Consider the following 22,363-nt stretch of genomic DNA (forward strand, 5'->3'; position numbering starts at 1 on the left):
GAATAATGGCAACTCCTATATTTCTATTATGACGGATCGAAACAATCAGCAACACCTCTAAAAAATATTGTTACTTTGTAATTTTGGCATGCTTTAATGTTCTTGTTTTATGTCTCTGGATCACCCCTTTGGCAATGTCCAATCATAGTCCTGTTTCAGACTACCTTCATTCTCAAAGATGTTTGCATATGTAAAATAGTTGATCCTCATACATTTTACTGAATCAAGTCATTAGCAAGTTTTATTTAAAATTTTAACTTTATTATTAGAAAAAAATCATGTTAATAGAGAATTATTGTCATTAATTCATTCATCATCTTGAAAGTTTTTCTTCTCAATAGTTGCTGATTTAGTTTAAACACACAGATTCCCTTTTCAAAGGTGTCAAATCTTTTCCTGTACAAGCATCTGGTTTTGGTCCCTGTATTGAAAAAATATTCACAATGAGTTTTTTTTTCTCACATGGTACCTTTAGAACAGTTTGTGTTTGAGCGCACGACTGTTGAGTGCTCTCTCATTTACAAAGGCCATATAACATCACATGCTTTATTATTAGGGGGTCACACTGGGTGCCATGCCGAAAAATAAAGACTAGGTCAATGAGCACCGATTCTGCAGCTCTCATTTCGTTTTACTGATGGCAACACAGCATCTGGATTCCTGCATTTGTTGAACTACAAAGATCAATTCATCTTTGTACACTAGTCTCTAGGGAACTGCTTAGTGCTTACGTGTTTGAGTCTGTAAGATAAAACAAATAGAATATTCCCATCTCACATGTTCCTGGAGATGGCTCAAAGCAAGTGGGTGCTTTAGCAACTATCAGTTTGAAACCAGTAGCAACACAAGTCAACACATATATCACCAGGGATCTTCAAAATAATGTCCAAAGATTTATTTTAGCGATCACATCACAGCACTAAATTGCAACATTTTAGGGCCATACAGGACCCCTTCATCAGGCGTGCCATGCCTGATGAAGGGGTCTTGCATAGCCCTAAACATTGCAATATACTGCCGTGATGTGATTTCTCTAATACATTTTTGGATACTATATTGAAAATCCATGGAGTGCTGGTGATATATTCAGTACTTCAACAGTTTTGTAAGCAGCGTCTTTGGGGCGGTTAAGGAGCGGTGTATACATATATATTGAAATCAATGGGCAGCGCCGAAGCTTTGGGGGCGATTTTAACTCTTTCCTCGGCCGCTAGTGGGGTTAAAAGCACCCTGCTAGTGGCCGAAAAGCGCCACTAATATGACGGTAATGTGCCGCTCAAACTAGTGGCGCTTTAACGCTAACGCGGCCGTGCTAGAAGTGCGAAAAGGGAATTAGTCTCACTGAAATGTTGGGCTGCAGCTGGCTGAGCCTCTCAGCGGCACACTTAGAAGCTGAGCCAGCTACCAATCCAGGCATTTGATTGGATCCTGACAATATGGTAATATTGCACTCTTGTACAAACAGAAAGGTGCAGCGCTCTGAACAAGGGAATACCAACAGGCAGGGCAGAGTCCACAGATGGGTGCTCAGGTTACAGTGTCCTCCAGACAACACCCAAATAGGTAGACAAAATAAAGAAAACTGTATTGGCACATGTAGGAAACAAAAAAGTAGACGCGTTTCGGCTGAAGAGACTTGGTCAATGCAGTGACCAAAGCTCTTCAGCTGAAATGCGTCTGCTTTTTTGTTTTCCTACATGTGCCATTAAATGTTTCTTATGGATTGGAGTTGCCGGCTATTTTTCTAATTGCACTCTTGTGACCCAGAAGAAAAGTATGACCAAAAATCTTTGGCCATACTTCAATTTTAAGATTCAAATATTTGGGAATAACATAGAACTGTCTTTTTAATTCCAGACATCTTTCCTATGTTTTTATGTTGTTTTTAGGAATGTTTAGCTGTGGTAATGCAAACTTCTCAAAATGTGGAGAATGAAGTAAGTTGAAGGGTCATCTGAATAATGAATTTGCATATGTGAACATATGAAGTATGTCGCTAAAGAAAAAAAAAAGATCAAAAATGTGTTCATTTTCCCCTTCTCTCAGTCTGTCCTATTGAACTCATAAAACATAAGTGCAGCCCTAAAATGACATGAAATAAAAAATTCATGAGGTATAAATTAAACAAAAGTGCACAAATCAGTGCGCATGACCATAAAATCAAATCAAAGTTCAAAGTAGAAAAAATTTAATAGTCCAAAATTGAAGAAAACCAACTTAGGGATAGCAGTCTTCCAATTGAGGGAAAAGAAAGGATACATGTAGAATCCCAGACACCACCAAATTTCTCCTGTTGTAAAACCACACATCACCTTTGTGCACAATGGCCTGCTTTACCCAGATCCACATGTCAAAGATGATGTTATAATGTTGTCAAAGGTTTCTAAACACACATGCTCAGTGTGGAAATAGTATCATGAAAAAAGGAGACAATCTCCATAGCGTGACCAAGTTAAAGGACAGCAGTTTTATATGGCGAATGCACTTACAATAAAATAGTTGTAAACAGGCACATCATATTACAAAACAGCTCTTATTCTATAAAGTAATATAGCTGCAGCGAAATTGTGCATGCGCAGTGGAGTGTATTCCAGCTCCTTCCAATGTGTTTTGTCAGAAGTTACGTCATTAGGTGCCCTTCATTGGCCCTGAGGTGTTGTGTGGTTTTATAACACGAGAAATTTTGTGGTGCTTGGGAATCTACATCTATCCCCACAATTGCAAGACTGCGTTCCCTAAGTTGGTTTTCTTCTTTTTGAAGTCTCTAATTTTTTCTACTTACTGTAGTTTGGACTTTGATTTGATTTTATGGTGATGCACACTGATTTTTGCACTTTTGTTTAATTTACACCACATGTATTTCATGTAATTTTAGCGCTGCATTAATGTTTTATATTTGTTATACAATGTATTTATGGTATTGTGCTAGCAGCTATTTGCTTCACCACTTGTAAGAGCCCTACCACAGTTTTCTTAGTGTTTACATTGTCCTATTGAACTGACTGAATATACTTGGTGTGGTGGAGTCAAAGCGTTTCTTTAAAATAATTATATATTATAATAATAATAAACAACAGTCCCTTCACCAGTCCTTACAAATACTGTGACAAATTCTAAGTAAATTATAAAGTGTTATTACCAACACATTGGGTATCTATCCCCATTATGTCAAATGAATCAGGCCTAAGTAAAGTGACTTTGGTACATACGGTACTTACTTTGTAAAGTTCACAGACTAGATTAAATAATGCAGCTTGAGCTCGAGTCTGCAGCTCGTCACTATGTTTCTAAAAATAAATAAATAAATAAATAAAAGTTAACATTAGGGTTGACATGATAATGCACCCTTTAGAATGACTTTGACAGAATATGAATTCTCATACTGTTCAACTGTACATGCTTTATTTCTGTATTGTGCTCTGTGCTTTCACCTCTGAAGTAGGCTTGGTGATGTACCATTAAAAAAAAAAAAAAAAAAACGTACACAGGTGAGTGGTAAGTGATGCAGAGTTCAGAGATCAGTAGTAAATGATGCAGAGTTCAGAGATCAGTAGACATGTGCGATTCGTTTCGCACGAATCTCAAATTCGTACGAATTTCTCAAAATTCGTACGTTCGGGAGGATCCGAAATACGAATTGCCGTGCGTCCGAATTCTGTACGGAATACGAACTTTTGTTTACGAATTCCGGATCTCAGTCATTATGCTTATTATGACTTGCAAAAGACTTCTGTGATAGAAGTCAATGTAAGTTGCCTGAAGACATCAGTGAAGGACTTTCATCCTCTCTGGGCAGGCTGCCAAGAAAATAACAAAATGATACAATGTTTCTTCTTCAATGGGCTGAACTCTGTGTGTAGAAGTTCTCAGTTTAACCATTTAAAGACTAAATCTTTTCTGACACTTGTTGCTTACAAGTATTTTCTGCTAGAAAATCACTCAGAAGCCCCAAAAATTATATATATATTTTTTAGCAGAGACCCTAGGGAATAAAATAGCAGTTGTTGCAATATTTTATGTGACGCGGTATTTGCGCAGAGGTCTTTCAAACGCAAGTTAGCCCTTTTTTTTCGGTCGACCTCTAGAGAGCACTGACATTAGCAGCGCGACATACAGCAATGACACCTGCACCGAGATAGAGTGATCTGACACCAGTACCGTGACATAACACATGTATGAGGTGAATCTGGGATCGACAACTACAAGCATTCTTTTTTATATGTGAAATTCTGAAAGTTCAGGAATCTTGAGATAATGGAGGCGAGGGAAGGTCAGGGTAGGCAAAGAAAAGGGTGCAGGAGATGATCACCAGCACCTGCACCGTGATATAGAGCACTGATACCTGCACCGTGATAGAGTAATCTGACACCAGCACCGTGACACCGTAGGCCTACCCTGACCTTCCCTCGCCTCCATTATCTCAAGATTCCTGAATTTTCAGAATTTCACATATAAAAAAAAGAATGCTTGTAGTTGTCGATCCCAGATTCACCTCATACATGTGTTATGTCACGGTGCTGGTGTCAGATCACTCTATCACGGTGCAGGTGTCAGTGCTCTACATCACGGTGCTGGTGATCATCTCCTGCACCCTTTTCTTTGCCTACCCTGACCTTCCCTCACCTCCATTATCTCAAGATTCCTGCATTTTCAGAATTTCACATATAAAAAAAGAATGCTTGTAGTTGTCGATCCCAGATTCACCTCATACATGTGTTATGTCACGGTGCTGGTGTCAGATCACTCTATCACAGTGCAGGTGTCAGTGCTCTATATCACGGTGCTGGTGCTCATCTCCTGCACCCTTTTCTTTGCCTACCCTGACCTTCCCTCACCTCCATTATCTCAAGATTCCTGCATTTTCAGAATTTCACATATAAAAAAAGAATGCTTGTAGTTGTCGATCCCAGATTCACCTCATACATGTGTTATGTCACGGTGCTGGTGTCAGATCACTCTATCACGGTGCAGGTGTCATTGCTGTATGTCACGCTGCTGATGTCAGTGCTCTCTATCACAGTGCTGGTGTCAGATCACTCTATCACGGTGCAGGTGCCATTGCTGTATGTCACGCTGCTAATGTCAGTGCTCTCTAGAGGTCGACCGAAAAAAAAAGGGCTAACTTGCGTTTGAAAGACCTCTGCGCAAATACTGCGTCACATGAAATATTGCAACAACTGCTATTTTATTCCCTAGGGTCTCTGCTAAAAATATATATATATATAATTTTTGGGGCTTCTGAGTGATTTTCTAGCAGAAAATACTGGATTTTTACTTGTAAGCAACAAGTGTCAGAAAAGATTTAGTCTTTAAATGGTTAAACTGAGAACTTCTACACAGGGAGTTCAGCCCATTGAAGAAGAAACATTGTATCATTTTGTTCTTTTCTTGGCAGCCTGCCCAGAGAGGATGAAAGTCCTTCACTGATGTCTTCAGGCAACTTACATTGACTTCTATCACAGAAGTCTTCTGCAAGTCATAATAAGCATAATGAGCAATGTTTTTTGCCTTCAAATTCATCGTAAAGAACGTTCGTACACATTAACGAAAATTCGTATTTCGTACGAAACAGAACGGAATTTCGGACACGAAATACGAATTACGAATTAATTTTATTACGAATCGAAACGGAACAGAACAAAACTAATTTTTTGACGGCGCCCATGTCTAGAGATCAGTAGGAAGTGGCGGCTGGTGCTCCAGCCAGGGGGCAGCAAAAAGACCACCCAAACCCCCCCCCCCGTGGGTTGGGCTCCGGTGTTCACCCTCTAATGAGGACGGCCAATCCCAGATCTCTACGTACATCCTCCCCTAGTACAAGCCAATACGGTCAATTGGGGTCTCAGGACCTGCTTTCTGATTGGCTGGGAGTGTAAGCAGGAAGACAATAGCAAATATTAATTCACTATTGTCACACAACTGGGCGGACTCAGGGCGCAGTGCTCTGTTCCCTGAGTTCACCTTTTTTGAAGCCAATTAATAGCCTCAGGCTCTAATCATGTTCTTCCAAAATAAACAAAAAACATAGAAATCAATGCGTCCAATGCCTTACATGTAGATTAAGGTCCGGATCCTGCTAATGGATGGCCGCCACTGCCAAGGTCAGAGATCAGTAGGAAGTGATGCCAAGGTCAGAGATCAGTAGGAGGTGAGGCAGAGTTCAGAGATCAGTAGGAAATGATGGCAAGGTCAGAAATCCGTAGGAAGTGAGGCAGAGGTTAGGGATCAGTAGTAAGTGAAGCAATGTTCCCAGGTCAAGAGTAAGTGTTGTAGAGTTCAGAGATCATTAGTATGTGACACAGAGGTCAGAGATCAGCAGTAAGTGACACAGTGGTCAGGGATCAGCAGGAAGTGAGGCAGAGGTCAGGAATCAGTAGGAAGTGAGGCAGACATCAGGAATCAGTAGGAAGTGAGGCAGACATCAGGAATCAGTAGGAAGTGAGGCAGACGTCAGGAATCAGTAGGAAGTGAGGCAGACGTCAGGAATCAGTAGGAAGTGAGGCAGAGGTCAGGAATCAGTAGGAAGTGACAGAGATCAGTAAGAAAAGACACAAAGGTCAGAGATCAGTAGGAAGTAACGCAGAGCTCGGAGCTCAGTAGGAAGCAATGCAGAGTTCGTAAATCAATATGAAGTGAGACAGAGTTCAGAGATTAGTAGGAAGAGATTCCTAGATCAGGGATTAGTAGAAAGGATGCAGAGTTCAGATATCAGTAGTAAGTGAGGCAAAGTTCAGAGATCAGTAGTAAGTGACGCAGAGGTCAGGGATCAGTAGTAAATGACGCAGAGTTCCCGGATCAAGAGGTCATGGGTCAGTAGGAAGGGAGACAGAAATTAGGGATCAGAAGGAAGTGAGGCAGAGTTTAGAGATCGGTAGGAATGGACACAGAGTTCAGAGATCAGTAGGAAGTAAGGCAGAGGTCAGGGATCAGTAAGAAGTGACAGAGGTCAGAGATCAGTAGGAAAGGACACAGAGGTCAGAGATCAGTAAGAAATGACGCAGAGCTCGGAGCTCAGTAGGATGTGATGCAGAGTTCGGAGATCAATAGGAAGTGAGACAGAGTTCGGAGATTAGTAGGAAGAGATTCCTAGGTCAGGGATTAGTAGGAAAGGATGCAGAGTTCAGATATCAGTAGGAAGTGAGGCAGAGATCAGTAGGAAGTGAGGTAGAGTTCAGAGATCAGTAGTGACGAAGAGGTCAGGGATCAGTAGTAAGTGACACAGAGTTCCTGGGTCAAGAGCAAGTGATGCAGAGTTCAGGGAACAGCAGTAAGTGACACAGAGGTCAGGGATCAGTAGGAATGGAGGCAGAGTTCAGAGATCAGTAGGAAATGACACAGAGTTCAGAGATCAGTAGGAAGGGAGGCAGAGTTCAGAGATCAGTAGGAAGTGACACAGAGTTCAGAGATCAGTAGGAAGTGACACAGAGTTCAGAGACCAGTAGAAAGTGACACAGAGTTCAGAGACCAGTAGAAAGTGACACAGAGTTCAGAGACCAGTAGAAAGTGACACAGAGTTCAGAGATCAGTAGGAAGTGACACAGAGTTCAGAGATCAGTAGGAAGGGAGGCAGAGTTCAGAGATCAGTAAGAAGTGACACAGAGTTCAGAGATCAGTAGGAAGTGACACAGAGTTCAGAGATCAGTAGGAAGGGAGGCAGAGTTCAGAGATCAGTAGGAAGTGACACAGAGTTCAGAGATCAGTAGGAAGTGACACAGAGATCAGTAGGAAGTGACACAGAGTTCAGAGATCAGTAGAAAGTGACACAGAGTTCAGAGATCAGTAGGAAGTGACGCAGAGTTCAGAGATCAGTAGGAAGTGACGCAGAGTTCAGAGATCAGTAGGAAGTGATGCAGAGTTCAGAGATCAGTAGGAAGTGATGCAGAGTTCAGAGATCAGTAGGAAGGGAGGCAGAGTTCAGAGATCAGTAGGAAGTGACACAGAGTTTAGAGATCAGTAGGAAGTGACACAGAGTTCAGAGATCAGTAGGAAGGGAGGTAGAGTTCAGAGATCAGTAGGAAGTGACACAGAGTTCAGAGATCAGTAGGAAGTGACACAGAGATCAGTAGGAAGTGACACAGAGTTCAGAGATCAGTAGGAAGTGACACAGAGTTCAGAGATCAGTAGGAAGTGATGCAGAGTTCAGAGATCAGTAGGAAGTGATGCAGAGTTCAGAGATCAGTAGGAAGTGACGCAGAGTTCAGAGATCAGTAGGAAGTGATGCAGAGTTCAGAGATCAGTAGGAAGTGATGCAGAGTTCAGAGATCAGTAGAAAGTGAGGCAGAGTTAAGAGATCAATACAAAGTCAGGCAGAGTTTAGAAATCAGTAGTAAGTGACTCAGAGATCAGTAGGAAGGAACATAGAGGTCAGAGATCAGTAGGAAGTGATGCAGGGCTCAGAAAGAAGTGACACAGAGCTTGAAGTAGAGACTACTTAGCTGTTCCTACTCCATAACTTTTTTGTTTATTAGCTCTTAAAGCTGAACTCCAAGCACAAATACTTTAATTTAAATATACTCCTCCATTGCCACAAAGTATACACTTTGTGAGCACCAGATGTCCTTGGAAACCCACTTACTACCTTGTTAAAGTAGTAGTGATAATATCATTGTGCGGTACATAGCCTGTGCAGAGAACAGAGCTACGGGATGGGGCCCAGCAGGCCCACCCTCTACAGGTTCTCTGCATAAAACCACAGGAGGGGTGGAGACCAGACCAGTCACCCTGCACAAGAAGAAAGAGCAGCAGTGACTGGTCTTTATTACAGGAAGCTTCTTGTTCCACATTTGATTACTGCACAGATCTGGAAGAAATACACAAAGCACACCACGATTCAAGTAAGAATACAGCAAGCATTAGGTAGCTGATTCCTCTCATATTTCCTCTGTTTCTGTTTAAGCCCAAAAACAGTGTGTACAACGAATCTATCCTGCTTTCTATCATGCAAACAATACTCAATACAAAACAAGATGGCAACATAGATTTTTTGTTATAGCATGTACTCACTCCATTGATGACTATCCATGGCACATATTGGTGTGGAGGGTCAAGTGCTTGGGTTCGCTGGGCATTAGCGTGCATAAGTTTGTTACCCAGGTCCCCATTCACACAGTCCAGTACTGTTTTGACTGGTAAATCTGGCTCATGAGCTTGGAGGCACTGCAGAAGAATGAACAAAAAAAAATATTAAAATGATTTGAACATAGACCATATTCACATAACTAACCTTAGCCACTTCAGCTCTTGTACTTTTATGCCTTTTAAAGCAGAGCTCCACCCAAAAGGGAAGCTCCACTTGTTCACAACCTTCCCCCCCTCCACTACCACATTTGGCACTTTTTTTTTGGGGGGGTGGAATGTGGGTACCTGGTTTTGACAGGTACCCACTCCCACTTCCAGGCAAGACATTTCCAGCCCCTCCTCTTTCCCCCGCTGCAATCTGTGACACACACAGGCTCCAGTAGATGGCGGGACCAGTCAGAAAGAGCAGAGCGACTCACGCATGTGCAGTAGGAAACTGTCTGTGAAGCCTGCAGGCTTCACTGCTGGTTTCCCTTACTTACAATGCTGGTACCTGCACCCAAAGCCGATTGACGAATCGGCTTGGGGCACAAACATCCCAGGTTCCATGGACAGGTAAGTGTCTTTATATTAAGGGTCAGCAGCTACGGTATTTGTCATTTTTTTTTTTACAGACCAGAGCTCATCTTTTAAACATTTTTACATTTTGTTATGGGCCTGTTTATTCGGCAATGTTTTGTCACTGGTTAAGATAATAAAGTAACATACAATATTTTTTGGGGGACAAACTAGGCTTTCATTTGGTATCATTTGGTAAATATTTGAGTAAAATAACTGATTTTTTTTGTACATAATCTATAGACAAAAAGATATAAAAAAAAATAAAACAGTATAATTTTCTTTATTGACCAGTGTTCGTTTTAAAATAAGTATACATTAAAGTGGTTGTAAACCCTTACAACACACTTTGACCTACAGGTAAGCCTAGATTAAGGCTTACCTGTAGGTCCAAGAAATATCTCCTAAACCTACACGGTTTAGGAGATATTTGCCGAAAGACAGGCACCGCTGTCTACGGCGCATGCATAGTAGTAGTCAGGTAAGTGACACATAATGGACTACTATGCGATGCATAGTAGTCCATTATGCTTTACCTTTGCAGGGAATGAAAGAGGAAGTAAACTCATCAGGGTTTACTTCCTCTTTAATAATGTCAAAATAACGTTAAAAACAAAACAAAAAAACTTGATACTGAATCCTTCAATAAGAGCTTCAGTTTTATATGTTTATAGAAATGAATAGGATGTCATATTAGAATATTAAAGTTTGGGGGGTAAAAAGGGGGAAACAGTGCCTTGCGTCTTAAACACGCAAAGCACCATCCCCAAAGTGTGATCACTGTCCCCCACTTGCATAGTGTGAACCTATCCATAATGATAATGGTATGTGCAAGTTTCTATACAAAGGAGTGGCTGCATTTTGACAGCTACGTCTTTTTCTGTAATACAAGGATGTTCTTATAATAGGTCCACCATTTAAGAAGAAATCCAAGGGACGTTCTTATTATATGTGCAACAATTAGAAGATCCAAGGATGTTCTGCTAGTAGCTCCATCAATCAAGAGACGATCCGAGAACTTTCCCAGCCGAGAAATGTTGAATACATGTGTGTCAAGAGAGTGTCAGAAACAGGTAGGGGAAGGGTGTGAGATATGCCCTAGAATTTTTTTCTCAGCAAGAGTCCAGGCTTGGGTATTGGGGTGGTGATGATACAGGGGGCATGCTACTGCAGGGTGCTTCACATGATAATTTATATAGTGTTTGGAGAGAAGAAAATCTTGGCTTCAGTTTAAAGCTACAGTATGTTAGCCCTCTTGACGGGATTAATAAATAACGAGTAACAGAATGCCTGAAATACTATACATACATTTACTGGAGCAAATGCCGTTCACATCATCAAAAGCTTAGTCAAGTGATCATATGCACTTTTAGCAGAATTAGACAATCTGAACCTTGGTATGCCTCGTCAGCAGCATTCTGTTTAACGTGAAAAAAGTATTCATACCCCTTGAAATTTTCCACATTTAGTCATGTTACAACCAAAAATGTAAATGTATTTGATTGGGATTTTATGTGATAGACCAACTCAAAGTGGCACATGATTGTGAAGTGGAAGGAAAATGATAAATGGTTTTCAAAATTGTTTACAAATAAATATCTGAAAAGTGTAGCGTGTATTTGCATGTGAGAAGAGAAACACAGGTGCCTCTAGACCCACGACTGCGCAATTGTCAGTTAAAGTGACGCAGTGCCATTTCGCAAAAAATGGCCTGGTCATTAATAATAAAAATACCATAAATCTATCTGCTATTTTGTAGACGCTATAACTTTTGCGCAAACCAACCAATGTAAGCTTATTGCGTTTTTTTTTACCAAAAATATGTCGAATACATATCAGCCTATTTATTATAGCAAAAAAGTAAAAAATATTGCTTTTTTTCCAAAATTGTGGCCCTTTTTTTGTTTATAGCGCAAAAAAACAAAACACAAAGGTGTTCAAATACCACCAATAGAAAGCTCTATTTGTGGGAAAAAAAAGGACATCAATTTTGTTTGATTGCAACACTGTACGATCGCACAATTGTCAGTTAAAGCGATACAGTGCCGTATCGCAAAAAGTGCTCTGGTCAGGAAGGGGGTAAATTCTTCCGGGGCTGAAGTGTTCTGATCATGCTACTATCTTGTTTTCTGTCAGCCTCTTTTTCCTTCCTTGTTTCCCAGCATCAGGGTCTTCTCCAATGAGTCATCTCTTCGCATTTGGTGGCCAAAGTATTCGTATTGCAGCTTCAGGATCTGTCCTTCCAGTGAATATTCAGAGTTTATTTCCTTCAGGATTGACTGGTTTGATTTTCTTGCCATCCAAGGGACTTTCAAGAGTTTTACAACACCATAGTTCAAAAGCATCAATTCTTTGACGTTCCGCCTTCCTTATAGTCCAACTTTCACATATGTTACTACTGGGAATACCATAACTTTGGCTATAAGGCACTTTGTTGGTAGGGTGATGTCTCTGCTTTTTATAATGTTGTCAAAGTTTGCCATTGCCTTCCTCTCAAGAAGCAAGAGAGTCTCTTAATTTCATGCCTACAGTCACTGTCTGCAGTGATCTTGGAGCCTAGAAAGATAAAATCTGTCACTGTTTCGATTTCTACTCCTTCTATTTTCCAAGGAGTGATGGGACCGGTTGACATGATCTTAGTTTTCTTATTGTTCAATTTCAGGCCAGCTTTTGTGCTCTCTTCTTTTACCTTCATTAAGAGATTCTTTAGTTCTTAACTTTTTTCTGAATATCTCAAGTTGTTGATATTTCTCCCTGTTAATATTTTTCCAGAGTTACCATGGCTGCGTCTCTAATTAATGTTTGCCTTGCTTGGCCTGTCAGTTTAGGTGGATGGCCATGTCTTAGTAGGTTTGCAGTTGTGCCATACTCTTTTCATTTTCGGATAATGGAGTGAACAGTGCTCCATGAGATGTTCAAAGCTTGGGATATTATTCCATTACACAATTATATGGCAATTTGTGTTGGTCTATCACATAAAATCCCAATAAAATGCATTTAGGTATTAGGTCGTAACATGACAAAATGTGGAAAATTTTATGGGGTATATTTTTCAAGGCATTGTATGCCTAAACCTGTTAACCCCCCCTTTGAACTCATATTCTAACTACCCTGTAGAAGGAAAATGCATTTACTTACCTATTTTGAGGGTGCTCTGGTCCGGTCACATTGTCTATCTGGTGTCTGGCTTCAGGGGAGAGGAGAGAGTACCAACAATGGCTGCAATGCCTGCACAGTGACGTCACCCAGAAGCTTATTATGGGGCATCTGTTGTCGGCTGTCCCTCCTCTCTGAAGCCAGCACTGGAGCTGATCATGTGACCAGACCGAAGCATCCTGAGGAATAGCTAAGTATAAGCATCTTCCTTCTACAGTGTAGTTAGAATAGGATTTAGAAAGGGGTGGGAGTAGGTTTAACCACTTCAGCCCCGGAAAGAATATGCCCCCTTAATGACCAGGCCTTTTTTTTGCGATACGGCACTGCGTCGCAAAAAGGCACGTATGTATTTAGATGTGTAGACTTCTAGCTCTATATCCTCCTTCTCTGTTTTCAATGCCAGAATGCAGCTTTTGCATCTACTGTATGTATGAACGTATACGTGTGCTTACATGCATATGCACATGAAGTGCGTGTTTTCAGGTGTAGAGTTTTTGTTAGGGATGTGCTTTCTGATCTGTAAACAAAAATGCTTTGAATTGCCATATGAATATACACTGAAAAATACTGTATAATACATATACTGTATAAATGTATATATATTTTTTGTGTGTATATATAAAAATTCCAGGTTTTTGAGGTCACTTCTGAATTTTTCTAACTGATATGATTTATAATCTGTGCAATTCAATTAAAAACAACCTGAAATCTTTAAAGGGGGAAAAAAAAATAAACAACTTACAAATATCTTGGTTGCATAGATATGCACACCCTTAAACGAATACTTTGTTAAAGCACCTTTTGATTTTATGACAGCACTCAGTTTTTTGGGGCAAGAGTAAAATCAGCACAGCACATCTTGTCTTGGGAATCTTTGCCCACTCTTCCTTACAAGTGCACTTCAAATCAAATTGGATTCAGGTCCATCGCAAAACTTTGATCTGTATGTATTTATCTGAATATATTACATCACCTTACACATCACTGACTTACTGGCTCTAGAGCTCCGGTGACATTGGGGGACATTTCCATACAGTCAATGACAGGAAAGTAGCTAGTGCTGTCCGGCAGGAGGTGAATAAGACATGCCTAGAAATATAAAAGAAAATTTCACTACAAAACATATGCATCTGTGGCAATACTTCAGCAGGTAAAAAAAGTTTTTTTATTATAATATTATATCTCTCCAGAGAATATAATTGCATGCAGGGAATACAAATTCTTATTTTGTTTCTTGATGTTGCAAAGTTCTGCTGAACAACAATGTATTCATTACTTTGTACAACTAATCATGTTTATATACGTTTATTAAATCTGATTCGTTTGTCACACATTACGTTTTTGGGAACAGCTATTTCAATTAAAGTGTATCTCTAGGCAAACCTTTCATTTTAGTTTCAGAATGGAAAAGACAGTTTTTATTGAAGTGTCCCCATTGGGGACATTCACCCCTCTGTTTGTACTGGTAGCCATTGTTAGAATGGGAGAAATCCAATTAGAGTTGTCCCCAGAACAAGAGATATGGGGGAAGTCTTTCACAGGGGACACCTGTTCCAGGTACAACTGTCTAAAGCAGCCTATAGATGAGTCATTTGTTTTCATTCAACCGAGGGTTAAATAAAAAAAAATAGGGGGGCGTGGTCTGGACATGGCCGAGTGAAGAGGTGTTTGCTCTGAGCTCCCGGCCACCTTCCTCCTAGCCTTGCACTTACCTACCGATTTGCCTAGAATGCACTCTTCTAGAAAGCGGACAAGCCAGAGGCACAAGCACCGGACAACTCTCACCCCTACCACTCCGGCAACTGGGGAGTTACAGAGACTTTTTGGCCGTACGAGTCCGGGCATCCCGGGATCCAAGATGGCGGCGCCACGTGCCTCGCATTCCTCAGCCTTGGTGCCAGAGGATCTGCCGGCCGCTTCAGAGGGATCCCAGAGCCCAATCCTTTATCCAAACTCACCGGCGGCACCTTTGACGGACCCAGGGGGAGCTCCTCCACTGCCACTACTCTATCGGGCGGATCCGGAACTGAAGGCTATCCTGCAGTCCCTCCCGACGAAAGCGGACATCGAGGCGATCGTGGGGAGAGTGGAGGCGGCGCACAGGAAAGAAATAGCGGCTGTCCGCCAAGAGGTCAGCTCCCTGGACAATCGCCTTACATCGGGGGAGCAGTCAGTGGCCTCCCTGGAACACAGGGTCTCTGCACTGGAGAACCAGCATAGTGCTCACTCCCTGGCAGCTGTAGACCTCCAGCTCCGCATGGAGGAAATTGAAGACCGGAGCCGCAGGAATAACTTGCGGCTCCGCGGCATCCCGGAAGCTACCGGTGCTACCGATCTCCTGGCCACGGTCACGGCGATCTTCCGGCGGATCGCGGGCGAGCAACTCCCAGAACAGCTGGAGGTGGACAGAGTACACAGAGCCCTGGGCCCACGATCCTCTGACCCAGCCCGGCCGAGGGACGTCCTTTGCCGGCTGCACCATTACACCCACAAAGAATTGATTGCCCGCAAGTCGTGGGAAATGGGTGCTGTGGATTTTGACGGGGCCGAAGTAAAGATCCTGCCTGATGTCTCCAGGCCGACCCTGCACCGACGAGCACTCCTCAAGCCTCTCCTGGACCTGGCCAGACGCTGCAGTGCTACCTATCGCTGGGGCTTCCCCCTCTCCGTTACTTTCACCAGGAATCAGCGATCCTTCATGCTGCGATCTCCGGAGGCCCTCCCAGCGCTATTTAACTTCCTAGACGCCGACCCCATTGAGGTTCCCGACTGGCTAGCCTACCTTCCACGCTCGCAGAACCGCTCGGCCGCTCCGGGGCGCAACACGTCTCTGCCGCAGAGGAGACCACGAGAAGCCCGCCGCCCGTGCTCTATCTCTCGGGATGGTGAGAGAGAGGCGTAAGTGTTGTTTTTGGACCTTCTTTTTACCTTCCTGGCCTTGCCGACACCTCCCCCTTTGCTTTTAACACAGTGGTTTTTGCTTTTTTGCCCCCTGCTCCCCCCTGCCTACCATTTAACCTTGGTTCTCACTGTCCATAACCCCCTGGACACTGGCTGCCGAGCTACCGGATCGTTTCAGGGGAGGGACCTATAGCTGCCTCGCACTGCCACAGTTAACTGGTCGCTCGGAAATACGGCGACGGATCCCATGGCTAGTCCCTCCTCTCTGGCTGCCTTGCTCCTGTCCCTTCATTAGACGAGCTTGCCACCCCCCCTTGGCTCGGCTGCCCCCATTACCTGGTGCCCCCCTGGGTCATTGCTGCCACCCGCCTTCTTGACGGAAGGGTCCTATCCTCACATGAGCAGGCTCTTGGGGTTCGTTGTGTTTACCCCCCCCCCCCTTTTTTTTTTTTTTTTATTTTTTTTTTAGGTGTTATCCCTGAGGACCGGTCTTCTGTCTCAGAAGTGCGCTGTAATCTCACGAACGGACGTTGACGTTTTGTCTCCTATGAAGCACCCGCCTACTGGACGCCTATACATGGTACGAACTGGGGAGGGGGGGGTCCTTAACGGGGGAGGGCGGTGGCTAAGCGGGACTCTTGAGAACCACCGAAGTTCCCCTCAATGGGATGGAGCTGGATGGGGGGGCTGTGGTGGTGGTGGTGTGGGGGGGGGGGGAGGACTGGGCATAGAAGGGTATTGGAGACTTGTGTGCCTATTGAGGGTCAAACATTTATCTGCCTGTTTTGTGCCCTCTCGCTTGCTTGGGGGGTGGTATTGTGGGCAGTGGTCTATTTTTATGCTGGCTGCCGGGCTGGTTTGGGTGTTCCCCCCCCCCCCCCATACTGGTGGGGGTGGAGCGTCCCTGCCGGACTGTTCTCCTCCCCTTTGGGTGCCCCCCTCTCCTCCCCCCCCCCCCCTCCTTTTTTTTTTTTTTTTTTTTTTTACCACCTGGGGTTACTCGGCAAGTGCCAGGTTTAGTTTTGGTTTAATATGTATTCCACCTGTGTCCTGAAGTTTGGGGTCAGCGCTCAGCGCTGGACCTCGGATCATACATGCGGGTAGTTGCTGTTAATGCTACTGTTGCCTGTTGGATGTGATTAATGTGTTTGCATCTTCCCCGTTGTGTCCCTTCCTCTCCTTTTTCCTCCTTTTGGTGCACGCTCTGCATCTAGTATTCTCTATTTCCACTGAGTCATTCTTTCCTTTTCCCTTTTTATGGGTGCGCCGGGCTGGGAGGGAGGCCCGGGGGCTCGCCACCGGTCCCCCGTCTGCCCTCGCCCCACATAGGCCACTGTGTACTCCCGGCAATCCGGTGCTGTACACTACTGAAGGCTAGGCCTTCCTATTAGCTTACTCCCGGCCGCTCCCGGTGGTGCCGGAGTGGTGGGTGTATTTTACCCTTCTACCCCCTAGACTTCACCCCCTTTCCTTCCTTCCTTCTCTTTTCTCTTCCTCGTCCCCTTTCTCTCCTTCCCTACCCTCTCTTCTCCCCCGCGTTTGTTTTCTACACTACCTTCTTGGGATTCTCTTTCTGTTCCCTCTCACCCCACACTTGAGACATGGCGGTGGCCTCCGTCAAGGTGGTTTCCTTGAACGCTAGGGGTTTAAACACCCCGGAAAAGAGACGTATGCTCCTTCATGATCTAAAGAGATCTCACGCGGACATAGCTTTTATTCAAGAGACCCACTTCAGAAATGATAGACTCCCTCTGCTTCAGAACAGACACTATTCCAAGGTCTACCACTCCACTAACCCCCTTTCTAAATCCAAGGGAGTGTCTATTTTAATATCTAGCAAGCTACCCTGGCAGTGCCAAAAGGTAACTATTGACCCGACAGGGCGATTCCTCTTTTTAGTGGGTCATATTGGGATGGCGCAACTTACGCTCGCCACGCTCTATGCCCCTAACGACCACCAAGACACTTTTCTCAGACACACCCTTTCTAAGCTGATGGAGGTCAAGACAGGTCAGTTGATACTAGGAGGTGATTTTAATGTGCCTTTGTTCCCGGCATCTGACACGTCTTCTGGGTTCTCCTCTACACCGCCAATCTGCAGGAAACGTGTGACACAGACCTTACATGACACCCAACTCATAGACGTCTGGCGACTCCAACATTCTGGAGAGCGAGACTATACTTTTTACTCCTCCCCCCATAAAGTCTACTCCAGGATAGATCTCTTTTTGATTCCGCACGATCAGCTACACTTAGTCAGTTCTACCGCCCTGGGTCAGATCACGTGGTCCGACCATGCGCCCATCTCTTTAATTTACACTCTTAGCGATCACCCCTCGCCCAGGTCTCTATTTTGGCGGTTAAATGAAAGCCTCCTGCAGGCCCCTGAGGTTCTTGCGGATGTTTCCCAAGCCCTTAATCTTTATTTCCAGGAAAATGCCACCCACGATTGCGACCCCGGGATTCTCTGGGAGGCTCATAAACCGGTTATCCGGGGTGTTCTTATCAAACATGGAGCCACCCTGAAAAAGAAAAGAAATGCCCATATAGCTCATTTACTCACCCGGCTGGCCGCTGTGGAGTCTTCCCATAAGCATTCCCCCACACAACCCTTGGAAGTAGAATTGACATCGCTTCGCACACAAATCACGGAAGCCCTCCGTTACAAGGCGAAAGCGGCGGTGCAATTTACCCGTCGGCTGTCGTACGAAACGGGAAACAAATGCGGGAAGATGTTGGCCAGGTCGGTCAAAGCGATTAAATCAGCATCCTACATCCCCCAGGTGATAGATGCGCAAGGCCAACGGGCCTCCACCCCACAGCAGATTGCCACGGCCTTTGGTGAATTTTATTCGGGTCTTTATAATCTTCCGCGCTCTACTTGCACACAAGCACAAATCGATAGTTATATTGCAGACTCTCGGCTCCCTTCGCTTTCTCCAGAAGCCCAGGCCGTTTTAGAGGCGCCGATTACTATTGAAGAACTGCGGGTGGCTGTGAACGCGATGAAGGCGGATAAGGCCCCGGGCCCGGACGGCTTTACCGCCCAATATTATAAGGCCCTACTCCCAATTTTAGGACCCTACCTGGTGTCTTTCTTTAATGCTTTAAGTGCGAGCACTAGCTTCCCCAGGGACACATTGAGAGCCCATATATCACTGATCCCTAAGGAGGGGAAGGATCCCAACCAATGCGGCAGTTATAGACCGATCTCCCTGCTAAACCTGGATTTGAAACTGTTTTCTAAAATAATTGCCTCTAGATTAGCGCACCACCTCCAATCCCTAGTACATCTGGACCAAGTGGGGTTCATACCCGGTAGAGAAGCAAGAGACAACACTATCAAGGTCCTGAACTTGCTCCAAGTAGCCAATTCACGGAAGATCCCCTGCCTCTTGGTCAATACCGATGCCGAGAAGGCATTTGACAGGGTCAACTGGCAATACATGTTTTCCGTTCTCAAGCATATAGGACTGGGAGAGAGGATGATGAAGTGGATCACCAGCATTTACTCGGTCCCCTCGGCTCAAGTTAAAGCCAACGGGGTCCTGTCGACCCCCTTTCCTATTAGGAATGGGACGAGACAGGGCTGCCCTTTATCCCCGCTACTCTTTGCTCTCTCACTAGAACCATTTTTAGGTACCATTCGACATAATCCAGACATTTCGGGGCTCCAAATCGGTAATTCGCATTATAAAATCTCTGCATATGCAGACGACCTCCTCTTCTCCCTAACGAACCCCCACATTTCTTTGCCGAATTTACTTAAGGAGTTTGGGAAGTTTGGGGAACTTTCCCATCTAAAAATCAATTTTACCAAATCGGAGGCCATGGGATTGGCAATCCCCGCCCGCACTCTGTCAGACCTTCAGGCTAGTTTTAGTCTTAAATGGACCGACACGGCCCTCACGTACCTGGGCACGAAAATCCCGGCGGACATTTCCCGAACGTTCGATCTTAACTTCCCACCCCTATTGACGTCTACCCGTTTACTGCTTGAGTCATGGACCGGAGGTCTTCACTCCTGGTTCGGGAGGTGCAATCTCCTCAAAATGACCATCTTACCCAAATTTATCTATCTCATCCAAGCATTACCTATACATATCCCTCCCTCCTTTTTTAAACAGACACAAGCTCTCTTTACCAAATTTGTCTGGGCTGCTAAGAGACCTAGACTACGTTATTCTCAAATGACTCTTCCCAAGCAATGGGGAGGCCTGGCGCTTCCCGACATTCGCTGCTATTATCTAGCCTCTCATCTCGGACGGATTCTTGACTGGCGCCGCAACAGGGCCTCCAAACTTTGGACCACCGTAGAACAATCCCAAACCCGTATACCCCTGCCTGGAGCACTGTGGTGCTATAGGGACCTTCCGACTGCCTTGAAGACGCACCCCCTGATAGGGACGACATTGACGCAGAGTCATAGGGCCGTTACTCAAAAGTCCCTTTTGTCATCTGTATCCCTTTTACTTCCCATTCTGGGTCACCCGAAATTTGAACCGGGTCTCAACCAGACGGACTACACATCTCTTAGAGACTCAGGTCACGATCATGCGGCCAAGTTCCTGGCCGGTGGACGCTGGCCTTCCATTTCAGAACTTTCGACAATGACGGGGACGTATCGGCTCCCTTTCTGGGAGGCCCTACGGTTGCACCATTTCCTTCACTCGTTACCACGGCCACGGGACTTTGAGCAGCAACTAACCCCTTTTGAGATCTTATGCCCAGGCACAGAACCATTGACCCATATTCTTTCTCAGACTCATGGTCTGTTATCCACACCGCGGGATCCGTCCCGCCTACCCTGCCTAGCTAAATGGGAAAGAGACCTTCAGTGCACTTTCTCGACCGCGCAGGCACAGCGCATTGTCACTCTAGCTCTTAAGTCCTCGTCCTGCACCAAAATTCAGGAAACTAACTTTAAGGTCCTTAACCGCTGGTACCTGACCCCCTCTCGCCTGAGTAAATGCTTCCCCGCCTCTTCGGCACGGTGCTGGCGCTGCAATGAAGAGGAGGGTACTTTGCTCCATGTTTTTTGGACTTGCTCTTGCCTAAGGGGGTTTTGGGATGAGGTCCGCCGCATTACTCAGCAATTTACGGAATATGAGGTCCCGAATGAGGCGGCTTTCTTCCTGCTTCATCACTCCCCGACTCCCGTCCGGCAATATAGGAGATCCCTGGTCTGCCACCTTCTCAATGCAGCTAAAGCGTGCATCCCTCTACATTGGAAGCAAAACTCCCCCCCAAGTGTGGCACATTGGTTGAGGAGAGTGGAGGACGTGCGGAGGCTAGAGGACGTGATTTTAACGGCACAACATAAACAAGACGTTTTTAAAAAGACCTGGGACGCCTGGTGCCTGTTTATTTTCTCAGTCGAGGGTCAACGCATATTGGCGTCCTGTCCTTCTTCGCCACCTTGAATGGGGGGGTGGTTGGGGCCGCCGTCATGTCCATGTCTATTTCTGCCCTCTGAATTTCTTCTATGCTTTCTCTCTACCTTTCTTACCCCCACTTCCCCCCCCCCCCTTCCTTTTCTCCGACCCTTCTATCTCACTCCTTTGCTTTTAGTTACTAATTCTTCTTAGTCCCGCACTCCTTCTCTCCGGGAGCTCGGGACGCCCCCCCCTCTTAGTTACAGGGGGGGGCGGAGGGGTCGACTCCTGCTCCGGTGCTGTTTGACTGGGCGTAGACATGGGCTATTTCTACATATTTTCCTCCTACTTTTTTTTTTTTTTTTTTTTTCTGAATATATATTTTATTAATCATTTTGCAGTAAAAATAATTAAGGGTACAGAATAAAGAAAAAGGGGGGGGGAAATGGGGGGTAGTGGTAAACAATTACAACCACTCAGATGGTACTTAGCGTATGAACATTTAAACGCGATTAACAGTGCAGAAAGTTGCAAACATTTTCCTGAGCGTATAACATGTCCAAGTAGATGGACATAGTATGCTGTATAACCCAAGGGTAGGTAGGAGGGGAGGGGAAGGGGGGATGGGGAAGGGTAAGGTTACAAAGTTAATATTGAAAACTTGTGTACGACTATATGCCAGGTGGGATAACATAGTGTACCTGATAATGAGTAGGCATATAACTCATGTCACCAACAACGACTACTAATGCACATTGTTAAACACAATAGATCAAGGGAGGGGGGGGGGGGGAAGGTAAGTACTACAGGGAGATGGGGAGAGGAAGATGGGAAAGAAAAGAAGACAGGTGAGGGGGAAAGGGGGGAGTGCACAGCAGATTCATTTAGTGGAAACGAAATGATCAACACATGTATCAAAATACTTGGTTTATGTGAAGGATAAAAGCACCACAGTCGCCTAGTTTCAGTTGTGGAAACAATTATGTATGTTCTTCCGGTGTTACCTGTGGCTCTCCCGGCGCCACCACTCTCTGCTCAATCATGGCAGAAGGATTGTTCAAGTGAGTTTAAGATTGTTAAGAAATATTTCCTTTTGAGAGTGATGTCGCCAGACAGACCACAGCATAGTAAACTTATCATAAGTATCATCCGCCTTCGCCTGCAATTCCTCCATGAGCATGATGTCATTAATGTTATCCACCCAAGTTGAAATAGAGGGAGCGGATTCCCTCTTCCAGCACAGGGAAATGGTGTGACGGGCTGCTGAAAGAAAGAATCTTAAAAGACTACCTTTC

General features: G+C 44.6%; 1 protein-coding gene across 1 annotated transcript in view; it reads right to left on the reverse strand.

Moving 5' to 3' along the window:
- Positions 1-239: 239 nt before the first annotated feature.
- The window catches only part of IFI30 (IFI30 lysosomal thiol reductase), a 41,139-nt gene continuing 19,015 nt past the window's right edge, over positions 240-22,363 (reverse strand). The window contains exons 4-7 of the mRNA XM_077476338.1: positions 13,786-13,881; positions 9,004-9,156; positions 3,219-3,287; positions 240-421 (exon numbers count right to left, since the gene is read on the reverse strand). Coding sequence (XP_077332464.1) covers positions 350-421; positions 3,219-3,287; positions 9,004-9,156; positions 13,786-13,881 — 390 coding nt within the window. The 3' untranslated portion in view covers positions 240-349. The remainder of the gene's footprint in view (positions 422-3,218; positions 3,288-9,003; positions 9,157-13,785; positions 13,882-22,363) is intronic.

Source organism: Lithobates pipiens, unplaced genomic scaffold (genome assembly GCF_037356315.1).
Source record: "Lithobates pipiens isolate NorthernLeopardFrog02 unplaced genomic scaffold, aLitPip1_a1.2 Scaffold_13, whole genome shotgun sequence".
NCBI lineage: Eukaryota > Metazoa > Chordata > Amphibia > Anura > Ranidae > Lithobates > Lithobates pipiens.